We start from the raw sequence: 20,824 nt of genomic DNA on the forward strand, positions 1-20,824 counted from the left end.
GTGAGACCAGAACATTACAGTAGGTGATGGGAGAGGTGCTTTATCTTTACTACATTATATTTTTAATAAAGTGCTTTATTTGTCATTACACATGAAAATGATAGAGATATCGTGTAGCTCAAATCCTTTACGACTTTGCTGCCAGTCAAAACGAACGTCACACAGAAAGGTCCTGTCGGGGAATCGAACCGAGGACCTTCTTGAATTGCACTGTCCCACCATGCTGCCTAGTAAAGATATCAATCCTCACCATTAATATCGTTTTTGATGTAATTTTAAACATAACCCTGAAGAAGTGATGAGTTGATTTTGAACTATCGCCCAGCCCTAACTGTATTACATCATGTCCTTTCAGTTATATTTAGCTTCACGTTTAAATATGCTTTCCCACATACTGCAGAATACACCCGGTGTCCGTGCTCAGTGTGAATGTCATTTTTACCTGATCATATTTTTCTCACAACTGTCATTTTAGTTACATATGTGCATGTTTTAAAGGTTTTTCATTTGGAAGATCAGGAACGACTGTGATAAAGGTGCCTTAATTCAGTTTTGTAAGAAAATTAAACAATGTAATGAAGTTGTAGCTAACATTGTACCGAATGTTCACCTATCATTATTAAAGTCCGTTTTTGAACTGCCGACAGGTGCATTGGCTTGTGTTGCATGTTTAAATCTTCGTTTTCAGGTCAATTTTTTAATTCAATTATGCTCCCAAAACAAAACAATAACCTTTATTCGAAATGTAAAAAATATTACTTAAGGAAGGCCTTAAAAGTGTTGCAAATGGTTTGAATGCTGCTTCCAGAAGACCAGACCAAGATAAACATTTCCAAAAGTATGATTTTATTTGGCAATTTTGTATTAAAGCAACGAGGCTAAAGGAATAAGACGATGGCAATGACAACATTAAACAAACTTTTTTCAACTTAAAGATGTCTCTTTGTAGTACAAACTACTAGAATATGTTAGGCCACTTAAAATACAAATGAGATTAGTGCTTTTTGACAAACGGAAGACTTCGAGATACAAAAATGCAATCATTGATTTTGAACCAAAGGATTTCAAGTCTTTAAATGTTTCTAAATTACTTCAAGATTGGTGACCTTGTTGACGATGTGTGACCGCCGCGGCACGCACTCCAGGTCGAATTTACTCTCGAAAATGGTGGGACAGAGCTTCCAGCGATTGTTCCGGTAGATGCCCAGGTAAGTGTAGACGTCCGGCTTGTAGGAGAGCGGACACTTGATGCCGGTGGCGCGAATGACCGAATCCAGCCTCACCACTTCACTCTCGTCTGTGAAGTTCTGGTTGTAGGCGCAGATCACCTGCTTTTTGTCCGCCGAGGGGTTGAACGGACTGACTTTGACGAGCGAGATTTTCCCGTCGAGGGTCGCCCTGGCCACGCAGCCCCAGGCGTGGTCCAGCTTAAACCCGGAGTCCAAATGCATCAGCCACTTGCCCGTGAGCACGCCGTGGTTCAGCGCCAACTCCTTGATGGTTTCGAAGCCCACCGGGCGCCCGCTCTCCACGAGCTTCTCCCAGCTCTCCTGCAGACCCGCCACGTCGCCGGAGCCGGGGCAGTGCGTGGGCCCCAGCACGGCGATCCACCCCACCGGGTTCACGCCGCGCTCCAGGTCCCCGTGCCTGTGCACCTGGGAGGGCCGGTTACTCTCCAGCCAGTCGTCGAACTCGGATCGGGGGGTTCTGCGCGAGTCGAACACGATCCAGGGGTCCATGTCCGCCGCCATGGATTCAGCTGCGTACGTCTCGGCAGCGAAGGGGGGCTCGCCCTCGCCGTCGACGGGACCCTCTTCCTCCTCCATGATGGGTCACGGTATGTCCCAGAGCTTGTCCTGACAAAGAACAGAACACTTACTATAAGAAGGTCGACTTTTGGTCTCAGATCTTTAAGACTTGTGCACTACTATCATCTCCCATCATAGGATCTTAATTTAGATTTTATATGATAGTAATTTCCTTACACTTATTATTCCTTGTATTAAACATGTTTTTATTCTTATCTCAATACCAAGTATCGCGATACTTTCAATACTTGTGTTTGGAGGCATTTTTATCACACACTCCTTTGTTTTCCAGTGACAGCACTTTGTTACATTTTGTGTCGCTGGCTGCTCTGCTTTTTGGCGATAACACTAAGGGCCGCCATTGCTCCGCCATCGCTGTAGTACCTCCACTTCGCCGCTAGTTCCCCATTGGAAAGCTTGCACTTTAGACACGTAAACAACTTTAAAGCCTGGCTCACACACCTATTGTGGCAACGGGGAGGAGTGAGGAGGAAACGTCTATTCTTTTTAACGGTCTATGATCTTAACACTTCATTAAATGTCCAGTGGCATTGGGTTTATAAACTTTGGACACATAATAATTTTATTTTTTACTAATTTTAAGGTGAACATAGGCTATAGAGTTCAGGAATGTGACGTCATATCGCTAAGCATTATGGGATTAGCAGCAATTGTAAACTAATGGACATTTTAGAAGTTAAAATACTGGAGTTATTGTTCACATTAAAACACTTGGACACCACAGTGAGTTAGATGTGTTTACCAGCAGTAACTCAGCAGCTAACGGAGCTGTTCCACGGCTATTTTCTCCACTTTATAAACTGTTTTTAGCTAATGTTCGTCAATGGAAATGTGTGCTAACAGCTGCAAAGATGGCCGATCTCCATGGTAACTGTGGAATTTCCCGAACTCTATTGCAAATCATAATTACTTACTGTATCGCAATACGTATCGGATCGGTACCAGAGTATCGTGATACGCATCGGATCATGACAAAAGTGGATCGCCCCTGGTTGTCATGTTTGTCTATTTAAAACAAATTGTGCAGGTTCCAGAGAAGGCAGTTTCACTTTCCAAAAATGACGCACACAAAGTATGTTTAGAACGGTGTCATTCTCTCAGGGTTAGACGTTATACTGCACAATATTGAATTATAGACGTCGTTAGCGTCATGTCAAGCAAGCGACGAGCGAAGTAGCATTTTCTTCGGTTTACCAGCACTAGCCATAGACAGTAATTCCGCACGCGAGCCTTTATCTAATCAACCGTCGCTAACTCATGATCTGTTGAAGCCGTTTATTGCGCTAGCTGCTTTGCTAGGCAGCCTGTTGGCCAATGTACCGTGACTTTCTCGCACACAATTTCTAACAAAATGCTATTTCTAACAAAATGCACGCTTAAATATGTCTAAAATGTGTCAGTGTGACATTTCCCACTAAGAAAACCCTCATGTTGAAGCTTACCGTGCCGTCGTGGGGGAACTTTGTTGTGTTTTGGTGATTTTTTAGACGCAGCTGCAGCGCTGGCCGAGTGCGCATGCGTAGATCATTTCAGCCGATGCTTTCAGGGGCCACAGCGCCATCTACCTCCGCGGAGACTCCACTGCAGCTGCAATGTTTGGAACAGAGTTACAGAACCAACACATTGGCTTTACCACAAATCTTAAAGTTTCTTGGAACAAAGTGTCACAACAGAGACAAAAAAAGACAAAAAAAAGTGACAAAAACGCAACAAAAGAAACCTGACAAAACGCGATGAAAATGTGATGGGGAAACGTGAGAGAAGAGTGATGATGATAAAAGTAAAACAAAAGTGACGGCAACAATGCGAGGGGAAAGATCCGCTAATATCAGTTTCGCTTTCAAATGAGGCGTTACACTGGACGCTGTAAGCTCCAGTTATTTATTTTTTTTAGATTTGGGTAATACCGAACTGGGCAAAATGCGCTCTGGGAAGGGGGGTAATGATAGCATTTGATACGTGTCCCTTGAATTCCGACAACGATCGATTTCCACAGGCCAACACGAGCTTTTAACACCCGATAACGATCTGAATGTAGGCGTGTGGAGAAGTACACAAACACACTAGATCCTGAAACCGTGTATGAATAAAACCAGTGGGAGTTGAACCAGCGGCGCAGGGACCCTGTGGGTGGATCAAGCAGCGCTCGGAGTCGGCTCAGCAGGAACTGAGGGCGTGCTAACTGTTAGCCGGATAGCTACAGCTATCTGGCGTAGACCGTGGCGGGGGCTCGTATTAGATAAGGACAGCCCGGACACATTTTACGTTTTTATTTTCATTTTGTAACGCGGGTAACTTAATTATGCCCAGCAAAAAGAAGAAATACAATGCGAGGTTCCCACCGGTAAGTGGAAACCAGACCAGCCGGTGTTGCATGAGCTAATGCTAAGAGGTGCACGCAAAGCTAACTTCTCTAGCCCAGAAGGGACTGCAAAGTTTATTTAATGACCAATATTCTTCCTTATGCATGCGTGAAAATGTTTTGAGATACTTCTCCGTTGTTGTGCATGTTTTATGAACTTAAGTTGACCTAATATTCCCTCATGCATGTGTAGCCGACAGTAGCAGCTGGCTAGCCTTCAGATTAAATATTGTTTTTAGCAATTTAGGCTAACCATAGCCAACTACTGATTACTGCATGGACCCTCCTGCTTTGTGCTGCAGTGATCAAACACTAAAGACAGTTTCTTAGCTTGTTTGCCTCTGACTATGAAGATGATGAGATGTTTTGTGATTCTGTATTATGTTTTCGTTCCAGGCGAGGATAAAGAAGATCATGCAGACAGATGAAGAAATAGGCAAAGTGGCTGCTGCAGTACCAGTTATCATTTGTATCCTTCAACACTGCCTTTTTGTCATATATATCACATCTGATTCACCTGTAATCTGGACAATCTGTCGTTCTAATCTAATGTCACTGCAAAGTTTTTCTTAATGCGTTAAATAGCAAGAGCACTGGAGCTTTTCTTGGAGTCTCTGCTCACCAAAGCCTGTCACGTCACCCAGTCCAAGAACGCCAAGACCATGACCACATCGCATCTGTAAGGGCTCTCATCTATATACAGTATCATTAACACTGCTATACTGGGCACCGCAGTATTTATTTGTTTGTCAACCCAGAGGTTGCTGGTTTGATCCCCCTCTATCTGATATAATCATAGCTGGTTCCTTGAGGCTGCTTCAGTTCTTTGAGGGAATACTAAGCAACTTATAGTGATATGTTTTGCTGTTGATGTCAACCCTACTATGATTACACACTGCAGCAGGTTTGACAGAATGAACATGAGATCGTATTTATTATCTGTATGTTGCCAGATTCTCATTTTTATTAATTGACCAATATAGTTGTCATCTGACTAAGATTTGCACTTTTATTTATACTTTATTAATCCCCATAGGGAATTTCTCTGCATTTGCCACATCCTCAAATGATCAGAATATTACAAATTGTTCAGCCCTATCATATGCAAAGTTTGTGGCCTATTGCAGGCTTTGTAATTTGTTGCCATTGATTCAAAATGGAGGAATTGTTCAACCTTGTCCTCAACAAGTTTAGGGGTTCACTGTGACCGTAGTGTGAACAGTTTGGTGTTGAAATGCTGTGCAGGAAGCAGTGCATCGAGCTGGAGCAGCAGTTTGATTTCCTCAAAGACCTGGTGGCCACAGTACCGGACATGCAGGGCGAGGGAGATGAGAACCACACTGAGGGGGGGGCCGACAAAGTCCCACGAAGGTAAGCCAGTGCCAGACTCAAAGGCGGTAACTGTATATAGACACAAGTGAAACCTTTTTGTATTTGCAAACTTTATATAAGTCTTACTACATATTTACTTGTATTGTACACTCCGCAAGTATAGAGTAGTTCTGTTCAGTATTTAACACAGGTTTACTCTAAAAACTCAATTCATTTTGCCATATCTTGTAACTTTGTTTGCTTCCAGGGGCCGAAAACCTGGCACTGGTCGCAAGAACGGAGGAGCAGGAGCCAAAGGCAAAGACAAGAAGTTATCAGGCACAGAGTCGGAACAAGAGGTGGGTGACGGCACAGCTCTGGAGCTTTCCGGACGTCTGCAGTGTTCACTGGATGTTTTCAGCTGTAACTCTCGTGTCCCTCACAGGACGAGTCTGAGGACAGTGAGACGGACGGTGACGAGGACGACGGATCTCAGTCCAGCACAAACCAGCAGCCGGCTGCCAGGTTTCACAGGTACAGCAGTGCTCACATACGTCGGCGTGTCTTCTGACAGCGCGGTTATCGTGCTCAGTGTTTCAGTTTTTACCCATGTTGGAGTATATTGTGTAAAGTTTAAATTCAAATTTGTATAGGATATTTAACCACATGCTTCACAGTAACAATTTGAGACATAGAAATGAAATAAAAAATAAAAAAAAATTCTTAACATGCATTTCCCACTGCTGCCTGCAGAGAGTGCTCCATATGTAGATTCGAACAGCGCAGTTCGTGTTTATTAAGTGTCTTCCATAAACACACATAGTAAAACAAGGGGGAGTTTATTAGCACTTTTCCCGATTTCCAGGACCAATACTGTAACGCTAGATTTAATAATAATAACAACAACAACTAGTTGTTTAAAAAAATGGTTAATATATCGTTAAAATATATTATAGGTACATCCACAGTTCACAAAGATCTTTTTTTTCTCACAAAAGTCAGCTTTTATGTGATGAATAAAAGAACAAGGTTTATCAGACTACCAAAAAACCAGATACAGGGCCTACAATTTCAAAATGTAAAAAAAATTTAAGAAATCAAATCAGGTTCCAAGAGTATCTATAGGTAATATCTGTTGTATTTGCCCTTAGGGCTGTGCAATTATTTGAAATTCAATTACGATTTTGATTATTACACTAAACTATTACAAAAATAGCATAATTGAGAAAACTATTATTAAGGATGCTCCCCCGCTTGTCCATCCAAAGCGCAGAAAGTTTCTCTGCAGGGTTTGCTTGTCAGCGCGTCTGATACAGCGTGATAGAACTGTTGTATTTGTCGCAGATCATTTAAATATTTTTTATACGTAGCTCTTGAGATAAAGCTACTGATAAGTGCTCACCTTCTGCTGAAAGGAGAACAGAAGTTTAGGAGCCTCGATATCCTTTGCCCAGGGCTGGTTTTGTGCAGAAGAGTCTCAAACTCTTCTTCAGGAGCAGATCAATGAGCTCAAAGCAAACTGGCATTGTTTTATGAAGCTGGGATGATTGTTTGTTCCCTTCGCATTTCACTTGCTACTGACAAATGTCCGACATAAACAAACAGCGCCGTGTGATGATGTCATCAGGCCGCTCGGTTTGCTTGGGCAGGTGTGAGGGCTGGACAGCGGGGGCAACGTTTATTTTGGGCGGCACGGTAGCACAGCGGTTAGCGCTCGTGCTTCACAGCTAGAAGGTTTTGGTTCGATTCCCACCAGTGACAGGGCCTTTCTGTGTGGAGTTTGCGTGTTCTCCCTGTGTCTGCGTAGGTTTCCTCCGGGTACTCCGGTTTCCCCTACCACTAAAAACATGTACAATAGGCCAGGATAAATGTGAGTGTGTTTGTGAGTGCACATGGGGGACGACGGATGGAAATTAGCCCAAGGCTACAATCCGGTGAGGCTTGTTTACATGCATGAGACCCATGTATGTTCATTAACATGCTCTGTCCCGACCAAATAAACCAATACAAATATATTGTTTGAATAATCGTGATTTCAATTATTACTAAAATAATCCAGATTATTATTTCTGGATATTGTGAGGTTTCAACACAGTTTCTATTTAGTGTTTGTCTTTGTGTTTCAGCCCCCACGACCCGGTGACCAGGCACGACATGGGGGCCCAGTATCCCGTCCACTACGCTCCCCGCCCCGTGGCGTTCCCCGAGCCGCCGCCCGCTCCTCCCCCCGCCCCCCACGATGACGATGACGATGAAGATTATGACTCTTAGCTCCGCCCCCTCCCTCTTCTGCTCATTCGCAAGCTCCACCCCTGGATCCCAATAGAGGAGACAAAGACTTTGTGGGAAAAAAACAAACAAACATTAGACCTATTACCCGCCAAAAAGACCCCAAAACTGGTTGTAAATTCTGTGTTTTAATTTTTAAAAGGCTTTTATTTGAATCATAGAGGAGGATCCAACCAGGATGTTTTTTAGCTATTTTGACTTCGAGAAACCGGTCACTGCTTTTTGGCCTCGCAGACAGGATAGGTGTGGCTTTTTTTTTTCTTCTTCTTTTTTTGGCACTTTTTGTAGTCCTCAAAGCTCTATAGTTGACATTGGAAGTGGACATATCCGCTGTTGAAACACCCACGCGCCGCTCAAACGGAAAAAGTCATCGAGTTTTGGCCGTCCGTGGGTCCTTCCCTCATAGGAATAAAGGCCGAGGCAGCGCTGAGCAGTGCTAAGTCCGAAAGTGCCCCCCCCCTCGTAATATGGACGCGAAACCCACTTCCCGGCTTTGTCTCGACTGCCAAGTCACGTCGGTAACGTAAACCAGGAAGCAGGTGCATTTTTTGTTTTTAATTTTATTTTGAAAGCAAGCTATCCGTGATATTTAGGTTCGACGGTGGCCCCCGAAGGACAAACGGCGTCACAAAGTGCAACAGTGAATTCACAAACAAAAGACAGAATAAGTATTTGTAAATACAATGTGGATGACAGGCCACACGCTTAAAGGATTAACATCTTAGCCCGCCCACCTGAGGCGAGCACATTTCCTCCAGTTTGGCTTTACCCAAATCCAAAAGCGCCTTGAATTCAGCGTCAAAACAGCAACGGAAATGAGGATTAAAAACACAATAAACAAGCGACGAAAACACGATGTGAGTGTGACGTAAAAACAAGAGTTCAGGTCAGTTTTCCAGGTCTTAGCTTTCAAATGAGGCGTCGCTCTGGCCTATAGGCTGTAAGCTTTAAGATTCGGATAAAGCCAAACTGGAGGAAATGTGCTCTGTGAAGGCGGCGGGGGGTAAGAGGTTAAAGGAAGTTGTTTCTAGTTTGTAATTTTGTGCGTTGTGTTGTCCTCTCCCCCCTTTTTGCGCCACCAAATCGCCAATATTATTATTTCACCGACATTTTTTTAAAATCCTTATATTTTCAGAAACATTTCAGTAAAGTTTTCCAACGTTTTTTGGATTCGTCTTACGCCGTTGTACTTTCGAGACTTCCTCGCCGTGACCTGTCCCCGGGGGCCTCCTTTAGCTTCTACTTTTTAATTCTACTTTTTAATCAGACCCCGTTTATTTTTCACATTTCCAGTTTCAAATCACTCTTAGTTTCATATCCGGTTGTTGAATTCAGACTCGTTACGTGTGGGAATAAAACTGGACCAGGCCTTTGTTTTTAAAACCTTTTTCAGTTTCACCCTCCTCTCGTTTCTTGGCATAATTTCCCCCCCCCCCTTGTTTTAGATCGTTTTAAAACGTGTCCAACGGCGGGCCCCCCCCATTATGTCACAATTATGAAATGTTTCCGAATAGACAGTCACCTTTGGCACTGTAAATGTAAACTTTTAGCATTTGTTTTATTTTGTATGGGTGAAAGAAAAGTTCAATAAAGTTTTCCAGATCTTTGAGGGTTTGTTGCCGGTTTGTTGTTGACGTCGTTGTCTCGCTCTCCTCCCCTTTCAGAAGAATAGCTTTCATTATTCGGCCGCGGCGTCGTTTGGTTTTGATACGTGATCTCATGACTCGTGCAGCCGGTGGGACAAGAGCTTCACTCAAGGCAGTTTGGGCCGTATCTGATTTAAGTGCAAGACGCTACAGGTCGGAGGGAACGGATGGACAAATGACAAGTTTAACAAAACAAAGATGAAGATAAAAAAGGGGTTTGCAGTGAGAAGATGCGGCCACGGGGAACACGTTTTTATTACTTCCCTCCTGCAAAAAGCAACGGCATGTGTCAAGGTAAAATGCAAGCCAACAGTAGTTAAACTTAATCTTTTTTTGTTTTTTTGTTTTACAGGCTTTGATCAAAGTTCAAAAAGTCAAAGTATTAAAGTATTTATAATAATAATATGTAAGTATATAGAGGCATACAAAACAGTGGCAGCCCGACCCATGCATACCACAACAAACCAACCCCCCCCCCCCCCCCCCCCCCAAAGGTGCAATAATCAAAGAAAAAACAGCAAAACAAAACTAATATATAAAATGAAATAAATAAACAAAATAAAATAAAATCACTCAAACTCCAAATGCTGTGCAATGATCATGAAGCTACAAATCTCCACTTTCCATCAAGACATATGACCGAAAAACAGAAAAAAATGAACAAAAAATGACACAAAATTACAAAAATGTGACAAAAAATTACCAACAATTTTTTTTTTTTAAATGACTAAAACGTACAAAAAAATGACAAAACTTTGACAAAAAGGTGACAAAAAATTACAAAAATGTGACAAAAAAATGACAAAAAAAATGACAAAAAAATGAACAAAAAATGACAAAAATGTGACAAAAAATGACAAAAAAAATGACAAAAAAATGACAAAAATGTGACAAAAAATGACAAAAAAAATGACAAAAAAATGACAAAAAAATGACAAAAAAATGACAAAAAAATGACAAAAAAAAGAACAAAAAAAGAACAAAAAAATTACAAAAATGTGACAAAAAATTACCAAAAAATTACAAAAAAGTGACTAAATTAGTTGAATACCCAAAAGAAAAGATCTTAGCTTTCCAATGAGGTGTTTCACTGGCCTACAGGATTTGGGTAAAGCTGAACTGGAGAAAATGCTCTTAATTCAGGCGGGAGTTAAGAGGTTAAGGCATTTCTACGGGGGCCTAAATCTCCTGTCAACGATCATGAAGCTACAAATCTCCACTTTCCATCGAGTCATATGACACATCCACCCTTTCCAAATAAGTCATAAAAGTTTGCCAAATCTGATCAAATGATTCCCCTTTACCTTTACCTTTCAAAATCTCTTTAACTTCTCAAAGCAGTGCTAACTCATGCCCCTAGAGGCCATAAGCGCCACTGCAGGTGTCGTAGCGTGTTACATTTTTTACTCATTAATCGTCCGTGAGAGTAAATACTACGCAGACAGAAAACACAAAAGGAGAGCGGGATATTGTTCATCCAATTAGACTCAAACTTGGCTGTAAATACTGTTTAAGTGGCGCTATAGCCCGCAGTTAGCTTTGCCCGCTAGCCTGTTAGCTTCTTCTTCGTGATTCCATTAGTGTGTGTTGGTGCTCCAGGTCGGAGCAGATAAAAGTTGCAAGTGTGGTTTTCTGGCCAAGACTACGGAGAGGATTTATCAAGGTAAACAAGTTACTGAGTACTGCTTTAACCCCTGCCTTAACCGAGCACATTTCTCCAGTTCAGCTTTACCCAAATCAAAAGCTCCTCGGCTGGAGCTGACAGACTATAGGCCAGTGTACCTCCTCATTTGAAAGCTAAGACCTACAAAACTGACCTATTTTTCCTCGCATTGTCGTTGTTTTTTGTTGCCTGTTTCGCTGCATTTTTGTCGCTTTTTTATGTTTTTTTTTTATCACTGTTCTGTCGCCTATTTTGCTGTGTTTTTGTCGCTTTTTTGTGTCTTGTTTTGTCATGTTTTTGTTGCCTGCTTTGTCACATTTTTATCAACTGTTCTGTCACTTTTTTGTCATCCGTTTTTGTTGCTTTCATGCATTTACACCTCGTTTTGGTCACTATTTTTGACGCATTTTTCCAAGCAGCTTTTAGATTTGGGTAAGGCTGAACCGGAGAAGATGTGCTCGGTTCAGGCGGGGGTTAACAGATGAAGTACTATGATTGAATAATATGCATTTTTTGATGTAGGAAAAGATAAACTGTCCTAAAATCAGACAAATATGAAAATGAGAGTAATTAAAGTCTATCTTCCATCACATTTCACTGCTTCTCTGTTAGATTTCCACTAATTATGATTTACACTCAATCAGTTTTAGTGTTTACTGTATGTTTAGCTTCATTTAAAAAAAGGATTCAAATGGACTCTCTGCTGCCGTTTACAAAGCCTGTGGTCAAACCCGATGATTGAGCCACAAAAAAAAAGGAAGCTCTCACTGAATGTGTCTGAAAAGGAAACCAGAAAGTAATGACAGTTTTGACATATTTAACACTGGGGGGGGGGGGGGGGATCCTGGGACTGAAAGAACTCTTAAGAGGAACTAAAGTCACTTCACTAGAATCGTGGGTGTTTGAGGGGTTTCAGCTATAAGATCACATGGGCTGCAATTGTTTTTTTTTGTTTTTTTTTAAAGGTGCATTATGCAACTTTTTTATGTGGAAATAAAAGTTGCCATTTGCACGTATTTGATCATGTGGTGACCCGGCGGCTGTTTGTGTGGTCAGCCTTTACTTTCCATCACGGTGGTCACTCCAGGGTCTTGTAGGTTTTCAGCGCTGACGGAGCCTCTCACCAGAAAACCTACAGAACAAGAGATCCTTTAGCGTCGTAGAGACCACCGTGATGGATGCTTGCTTACTACAAGGTCAAATACGCACAAATATCAACTTCTTTTTTTTTTCCCGCATAAAAAGTTGCATAATTAACATCTTTAACCCCTTAACTCCCACCTGAACCGAGCACATTTTCTCCAGTTTGGCTTTACCCCAATCTAAAAGCCTCTGGGGAAAAAAGGTGTGAAAATAGTGACAGAACTGAGATGAAAACAATGAAGATGTGGCAAAAAGTGAAAAAACTTTGACGAAAAAGTGACAAAAAATGACCAAAAAAAAGATTTTTTTTTTTTAAATGAACGAAAAAATGACCAAAAAGAATGACCAAAAAAATTACAAAAAATTACAAAAATGTGACAAAAAATGACAAAAAAAAAGAATTAAAAAACAAACAAAAAATTACCAAAAAAATTACAAAACTTTGACAAAAAAGTGACAAAAAAATTACGAAAATGTGACAAAAAATGAAAAAAAAAGGACAAAAAATTACTAAAAAATGAACAAAAAAATTACAAAAAATGTGACAAAAAATTACAAAAAAAAGAAAAAAAAGGACGAAAAAATTACAAAAAAAATACTAAAAATGTGACAAAACTTTAACAAAAAAGTGACAAAAAATTACAAAAATATGACAAAAAAAAGAAATAATATTTAAAAAAAAAATACCAAAAAAATTACTAAAATGTGACAAAAAATGACAAAAAAATGACAAAAAAAAGTTACAAAATGAGTTGAACACCTCAAAAAAAAAGATGGAAAAAAATCTGATGACGTGAGGAAAAAGATCCATTTAGATGAGAAAATGCTCTCGGTTCAGGCGGGAGTTAAGAGGTTAAGGCATTTCTACGGGGGCCTAAATCTCCTGTCTCCATAGAGTTTGGTGTATGAATCCTGCGATGTTAATCTCAAAATGTGTCATGGAGATACTTTCCAAAATCATCCAGCTCCAACAGTCTGAAAGTATCTGTTTGAGAGGGCGCTCAGAGCAGTTCACACAGTTGTCAGTTGTTCTTCCCGTGTCTGTCTTTGGCCCTGAGAGTCGGCCCAGCCCCTTTCCTCTTCCTCTTCTGCTCCACTTTTTGGTGTCTTTTTCTAACCCTCCGAGTCTGGGCTGAGACCGCTGGACGAAAAAAAAGGAGAGAAAAAAAAAAAGGTCAACAACTGCATCCTTCCTGCACAAGCGTTGACTCAGCAGAGCGGCCTTCAAAGGGCCTAAAGAGGAGGAAGAGGAGGAGGAGGAGGAGGAAGAGGAGTTGTTTCCGCACGGCAGCCGCCAGTGTCAGGGTTCACCAGACCGTTCCCATCCACTCCCAACAACACGCAGACAGAAGCTTTTTTCTTTTCTTCTGGTTCGGCCTCTCGGGACACCTTCAGCCAGGGTTGTTTTGAAGTGTAGTAATACAAAGGTGCCAGCAGATGGCGCTGGTCTGTTAATGGCCGTGTGAAATGATCCAAAACCATGTGAAACGAGCTAAAAACAAAGGTCGCTAACAGGCTCACCTGGGGAAATCTGAGCTCTGCCAGGGAGTTTGTGTGTGCTCCAGGTTGTCCCCATGAACCCAAAACATGCACAATAGGTTGCTCCTCTACCTAGGACCTTGACAAGATTTGGAAATGCTATGTTTTTATATGTCCTATAGTACTTGACCTTTGTGACTTAAAGTGTATTTGAGTATCTTTTTGAGTGTAAAACTAACTTTAAAACTAAAAGCAATGTGACAATTTAGTCACTGGATTAATCATAGTTTAGATGTGAATAAACGACTACTAGCAGAGCTCACCCTAACATTTAATCTTAAAAAGTATCAAATGTTTTCTTGAGTGTGTTTCGAGGCCTGTTCTGCCCGACGCCGTCACACTTTGGAAGCTCAGCAGGAAGGGCCTGGTCAGTACTTGGATGGGAGACCGTTTGGAAACACCAGGAGGCCTGGGTGAATGTAGTGAGTGAGTGGTTGGTTGGTGGTGGTCGGAGGGGCCGATGGCGCAGACTGGTTGCCTCGCTTCTGTCAGTCTACCCAAGGGCAGCTGTGGCTATAATAGTAGCTGACCACCACCAAGTATGGAGTAAACGAATAATGACGACTTGGTAATACAGGCTTGTAAAGCGCAATACAAGTGTAAGGCATTATTATTATTATTATTATTATTATTATTATTATTATTATTATTATTATTATTATTATTATTATTATTTCTTTTTTTTTCTTTTTTTTTTTCTTGATTGAAGGAGATAAAAAAGGCAACTGAAAAAGATGTGGGAAAAACAAACCACTGGTAAAATTAACTTCTTAACCCCCGCATTAACCAAGCACATGCTCTCCAGTTCGGCTTTACCCAAATCTAAAAGCTTCACGACTGGAGAGTTACAGACAATAGGCCATTGTGTAATGCCTCATTTGAAAGCTAAGGTCTACAAAACTGATTGTAGCTTTTGTTGTTGTGCTGTCGCAGTGTTTTTATCACATTTTTCACAATATTTTGTGTTGTTTTGTATTTATTTATTTTGCTTTTTTCGTTGCTTTTTAGTCATGTTCCCGTTACGGTTTTGTCATTTTTTGGTTGTTTATTATTGTTTTTAGTTTGTTGCTTCTTCTTTGTGTTCCTGTTGCTTTTTTTGTGCAAATTTTTGAGAAAACGAGGCGAAAACACGACAAAAAACAAACAAAAAAGTGACAAAAAGGGATGGAAACGCAGCAAAAAAGCGACAAAAATGTGGTGAAACCATGACAAAAAAAAGCAACAACAAAAAAGCAGCAATGGACAAAAACATTACAAAGAAGTTACACAAAAACGAGCTGGAAACGCAACAAAAATGTGACAAAAACGCAACAAGAAAAGCCGTCAAAAACAGGACATGAAAAAAAATCAGTTACGATCACTTTTGTAGGTCTTAGCTTTCAAATGAGGCATCTCAAGTGTTGCTCTCCAGTCAAGAAGAGTTTAGATTTGGGCAAAACCAAACTGAAGCAAATACGCTGAGTTCAGGTGGGGGGGATTAAGAAAGTGAATTTGATTACGCGCCCAACTGTGTTTTATTTTGAAAGCGCGCGCCGGATGTGCCCGTGTCGCGTACGCACAGCTCTACCATACCCCCCTTGTCATCTGACTCTTTTCCTGTTGGGAAACTAAAAAAAAAAAAAGTTTTGAAACCCCACCCTCCACGCGCACAAACGTACAAGTGGTTCGAGAGAGCGTAGCGCTGCTGGCCCGAGGAAGAGGAGCCACCGCCGGGATGGAGTTCCTGCGCTCTTTGGACTAACTTTACGCGTCGACCCAAGACAAGCCTTCGGGAAAGTATCTGCAAACGCGGCATTCTTTATTTTGGAAAGTTAACTCGGCCTTGTTTGATGGCTCTTCCTGTCAAAAACTCCGCTGTTCCTCAACTTTCTGCGCTGAGATAAATCCCGGTTTGTTTATTTCCCCCGCGCGTCATTATGAAGACTTTGGAGCTCACGAGACGCGCCCGCCCGTGTTGGTCCGTTAGGCGGCCCGACGCGCAAATTACGCACCGGAGTGGTCAGTTCTGAAGAGCTCCCCCCGTCGTAAAACAACCCTGGTCGGCTGGACTGAACGCTCCTTTCCTGCCATTCTTCTCCGCTTGTCCGCGCTTCCTGCTTGTGATGGCCACTGCACTTAACGGATAAAAATACACCGCGCTGTCGACTCGCCAAACCGTGAGAGTTTACTCGGAACAAAACTTTCGAATCGACTTTTTTTTTTGGGATTTGCCTTGGGGAAAGCAGCGGCGCAGCAGGTGGAATCTTTTTGGGGATGGGGGGGAAAAAGATGCCTGATCTGGAGAGTCCCTGAACACTTTGAGAAACGCTTTTGTTCCTAATAATATTGAACTTACCATGAGCTGTTCTTGGTGATATCTGCTCCTGTGTGTGTTTCTTTCCCTCTAACACTTTCCACCCACTCCACTTTTTGGTCAGTCTGGTCAAGCTCTGAGTGAGTGACAGCGGAACTCCACCAATCGCAGTCAAGTGTCAACTTTCGGAAGCAGGAGGCCGTCTTTAATTGATCTCAAAGGCATTTTATTGTGCAGGCATGAGAGGAAAAATTGTGATATTCATTTTTTGGAATCACGCCCACCCTTGCTTGTAATCATCATAGCAGCACATTTGTCAGCAGAGACCGTGATAATAGCAAGACCAAAGCTTGAACGGAATCAACTTTTCATTCGTCCACTGAAGATACCGTGTGGGTCTGGCCTTTGAAGATATTTCCCTGATGAACCTACAAGAAAGACAGAAAAGGGAGCGTGGAGCAATAAAGTACTCCTTTGTACTTTATTTCCAAAGCGTCAGGGAGTTCACCCAACCCAAGCGTCTTCCCGAGGTTCCATGGAGCCGCTGAAGAACATATTCAGCCGCGGCCCGCTGTCCAACTGGAAGAACCTGGACCAATCCGCGAAGGGGAACTTCACCAACCCGGTGTGGACCGCTCTGTTCGACTATGAGGCGTCCTGCAAGGATGAGCTCACCCTGCGGAAGGGCGATCTCGTGGAGGTGCTTTCCTTGGATTCCGAAATCTCCGGGGACGAGGGTTGGTGGGCCGGCAAGGTCAACAACAAGGTGGGGATCTTCCCGTCGAACTACGGGTCCTTCAAGCCCAGCGGATACGGCAAACTCCCGGGGAGGGCGGTTGAACTCGCCGCCGGGGAGTTCGAACCGCTGGTGGTGGATTTCCGCGAGCTGAGCCTGGAAGAGGTCATCGGAGTGGGAGGGTTCGGGAAGGTCTACCGGGGCACGTGGAGGGGCGGGTTGGTCGCGGTCAAGGCTGCCAGACAAGATCCGGACGAGGATATTAGCGTGACGGCGCAGAACGTTCGTCAGGAGGCTCGGTTGTTCGCCATGCTCACTCACCCCAACATCATAGCGCTCAAGGGGGTGTGTCTGCAAGAGCCCAACCTGTGCCTGGTCATGGAGTACGCGTCGGGAGGGGCACTGAGCAGGGCGCTGGCGGGCAGGAGGATACCCCCGCACGTGCTGGTCAACTGGGCGGTGCAGATCGCACGCGGGATGCTCTACCTGCACAGCGAGGCTATCGTCCCGGTCATCCATCGAGATCTCAAGTCCAACAACAGTGAGTACAAAAGGATCCTTGTCTTGATGTCAGATGGAGGCAATGTCTGATAGATTATCATTGGAACATTTTGTGGGGGATGTGGGTCTTGTATATGTGCTGTAGGTCCTTTCAACTCCCAAAAGACCAATTGGGCCTTTGCGTTGATTGTGAAAACACATTCATTTGTGCTGACAGGGAAGACATTGGACTTTATTCCAGACTTCCTTTCATGCGGACAGGCCCAGTATGGACAGGGATCTGAACCTTTAAACATAAGCATTTGACAGACACAAAACTAAGACACATTTTTCCATTCTTACCTGTCCACAAGGGCTGTCACAATAATGACTTTATCGACTTATCGTTCAATAAATAACAGATGCTCGACTAGGGCTGAAACGACTAATCGATTAATCGACAACTAATCGATTATTGAAATAGTCGACAACTATTTTAGTGATCGATTAATCGTTTTCTGGTTCACACAGACTCAAATAGAGCAAAAATGACATGAAAATGTAGTATTTTTGATGAAAACCTACTTTGTTAGATTAATCAATGACAAAATAACCGTTAGTTGCAGCCCTATACACGACACGATGCATTTTTGAGCTCGATATTTATCGTCTGTACATTTAATATACAATTTTCCCCTTATTTTTTCTTTGTAAAACTTAGATTTTTAACTGAAGCAAATTGAAGTACATGGTATTTCATATTAATTGCAGCTTGTGTAGTATTTTAGGATATGATGATGCACTTTTAGATCAAAGGTTTATGTTTTAGAGTTGACAGTATCTTTATAGTCAATAGTATCGTTTATCGCGATACTTTCCTGCCTCAATATATCGAACTTCAAATTTGTTATCGTGACAGGCCTGCTGTCTGTACACTCCTTTGGATCCTAGTCAGGTGAATGCAACCTGTTGAAGTATTATTTATTATTTGCATGCTTTGATTTTGCACTTGACAGAGGAAGACGTTTAGTTTTCTCTCGATCTCTGGCGGTAAAGGATTGGGCAAAAAGCTGTGCAGAATTATGCAAATATCTGAGATGTAGTCGTGCGTAGTATGTGTATCTTCCTGTAAATGTTTCAGGCCTGTTCAGTTTTGGTCCTTTCAGTTTTGGTCTGTTCAGTTTTGGTCTGTTCAGTTCCCCCAGGCTGGCACTGGAGCACTATTGACCTAATTAAGTTATGAAAGGACATGGCTTGATTGTGCAATACATGTCTTGCCCCTTATGATAACCCGAGCCAGATAAGAACTTGGCTCATAACTTCAAATCTTAATTGCTAATAACACTGAGAAAATTGAGAGATCCTGACAGTCCTGAGAGATAGCTGCATTGTTGCATTGCACGCTTTTGTTTTGACAGTGTTTTGAAAGAGAGCAAAATGTCTTGGGAGGAAGGGCAGAAGCCTCTGACATAATCTTAACCTTCATATAATGCAAGAAAGTGTACTATGAGTTGTCTAAAACACTTAATATCTTTATAGAAGTCACCACCTAAAGCTTTAATCTACTTTGCGAGGAAGCTCTACTTCAGTAAGGTGGCACAGCAGAACGTCCCGGGCTTTGATCACCAGCAGGGATGGGGCCTTTCTGTGAGGAGTTTGTCGCTTCTCCCAGTGTCTGAGTTGGTTTCCTTTGGTGACTCCGGTTTCCTCTATCGCTAAAAACATGTAAAATCAGACATAGGGCTGCTCGATTATTGAAAAAATAATAATCACGATTATTTTTGTCATAATTGAAATCACGATTATTCAAACGATTATTTGTTGCCTTTAAAAAAAAACATAAAAAAAGACAAAAATCCAGCAAAAAAGTGACAAAAATCCATCAAAAAAAGACAAAAATCCAGCAAAAAAGTGACAAAAATCCATCAAAAAAATGACAAAAATCCAGCAGAAAAAGACAAATATCCATCAGAAAAGTGACACAAATCCATTAAAAAAAAAGACAAAAATCCATCAAAAAAATGACAAAAATCCAGCAGAAAAAAGACAAATATCCATCAGAAAAGTGACACAAATCCATTAAAAAAATGACAAAAATCCAGCAGAAAAAAGACAAATATCCATCAAAAAAGTGACAAAAATCCATAAAAAAAGAGACAAAAATCCATCAAAAAAGTGACAAAAATCCATAAAAAAAGAGACAAAAATCCATCAAAAGAGTGACAAAAATCCATAAAAAAAGAGACAAAAATCCATCAAAAAAGTGACAAAAATCCATAAAAAAAGGCAAAAATCCAAAAATTAAAAATGTGAAAAAAAACATTTAAAAAAATGAAAAAAAATATTATAATCGATTTTTTGCGATTAATTGCACAGCCCTAATCAGACAGGTTAAGTGGAAGTGTGTTTGAGATGTTCATTATGGGTGTCGTGTGTCCAGGCCAAATAAATAAATCAGTCGTACCTTTTGCTTTCCTTTATGATTCCTGGCTCTTAGTGGAGCAAGAAATGACTCGTCAATCTTCATGAACTAGTTTGACCTGAGCGAAACCGCAAAGTGTGACAAGCGCTTTCCAGGCCACACCGTCGCAGTTGGAACGAAACTGCTTTCATCGTCAGTCAAAAGGAACCTGTGAGAAAAACAGAAACTTTAGGGCTGCATTTAAGCAATTACATGGCCTTCATCCTGGCATTGTCATTTAGTCTAATAAAAGAGAGATTTTGATTCAATTGCAATTGATTGTACAACCCTAAAACAGATTGGGGAGGTCCTGCCCCTATGCTCCACTTCTGTCAGGACATATAGTAACCCTGAGATGCCCCGCTGTGGTCCCCAAACTGCCCCTCTGTGAGTGCAGTCAGGATCAGGGACAAAGAGTGCCATTTCATCAGAGACTGAGAGGGAAGGAGAGACAATTATTAACCCAGCAAGTCATCAGTGTGGGAAATTAGCCTTCGGACCAAGTGGATATGAAGAGGAACGCTGTCTGTGCCATTGAACATTTGGACACTTGGGAGAGTTACGAGGAACCGGTTGTCTACGAGAGTGACTGAATCGGCATGATTTTGAAATCCATTGTCAGTGAAAGGGTTCAGCCATAAAATGTCTTTGGACTGACAGTTTGTTGTTGTTAGTCTGTGGCATTTTTTTTAATATGAGGAGATGTTAAAGGGACACTACGTAACATTTTGGACTATGGTGTTGACATCAATACAAAACATGTTCCTAATGACCAGCTCTACACAGAAAAGTCTATTACTGCAGTGGGTACTCAAAGGATGGATTTGGATGAGGACCTAACCTGTTCAAATCTTATATTATGCTGACTTTAGCCGACATCGCCATGGAGACGAGCTTGAGACACAGGGGACTTGGGGGGTAAAGGGTACTGAGTACCCAGGGCCCAGAGTAGGGTGGGGGGGCCTCAAAATGCTGCAGAAAGCGTTCTGTATTGTACTTTCTAAGTTTCCTCATAATTGATACTATAAGAACTGAACACAACCGGGCTGAAATACAACGGTTGCTACACAGA

General features: G+C 41.9%; 3 protein-coding genes across 3 annotated transcripts in view; 2 read left to right on the plus strand and 1 right to left on the minus strand.

Moving 5' to 3' along the window:
- Positions 1-877: 877 nt before the first annotated feature.
- Positions 878-3,389, minus strand: cUnh11orf68 (chromosome Un C11orf68 homolog). Its single transcript, XM_079580671.1, has 2 exons — positions 3,272-3,389; positions 878-1,856 (listed from the first exon to the last, which is right to left on the minus strand). The coding sequence occupies exon 2, from the start codon at positions 1,824-1,826 to the stop codon at positions 1,083-1,085; it is 744 nt and encodes a 247-aa protein (XP_079436797.1). The 5' UTR covers positions 1,827-1,856; positions 3,272-3,389; the 3' UTR covers positions 878-1,082.
- A 399-nt stretch (positions 3,390-3,788) lies between these two features.
- drap1 (DR1-associated protein 1 (negative cofactor 2 alpha)) lies at positions 3,789-8,449 on the plus strand. Its single transcript, XM_079580009.1, has 7 exons — positions 3,789-4,173; positions 4,588-4,660; positions 4,777-4,870; positions 5,437-5,562; positions 5,771-5,861; positions 5,948-6,036; positions 7,629-8,449. Exons 1-7 carry the CDS (start codon positions 4,132-4,134, stop codon positions 7,771-7,773), a joined length of 660 nt encoding a protein of 219 aa, XP_079436135.1. The 5' UTR covers positions 3,789-4,131; the 3' UTR covers positions 7,774-8,449.
- A 7,982-nt stretch (positions 8,450-16,431) lies between these two features.
- LOC306980263 (mitogen-activated protein kinase kinase kinase 11) overlaps positions 16,432-20,824 on the plus strand; it is a 76,870-nt gene continuing 72,477 nt past the window's right edge. The window contains exon 1 of the mRNA XM_079579583.1: positions 16,432-17,352. Within this exon, the coding sequence (XP_079435709.1) occupies positions 16,611-17,352 (742 nt within the window). The 5' untranslated portion in view covers positions 16,432-16,610. The remainder of the gene's footprint in view (positions 17,353-20,824) is intronic.

This window comes from Gobius niger, assembly GCF_951799975.1.
Source record: "Gobius niger genome assembly, chromosome: 21".
Taxonomy (NCBI): Eukaryota; Metazoa; Chordata; class Actinopteri; order Gobiiformes; family Gobiidae; genus Gobius; species Gobius niger.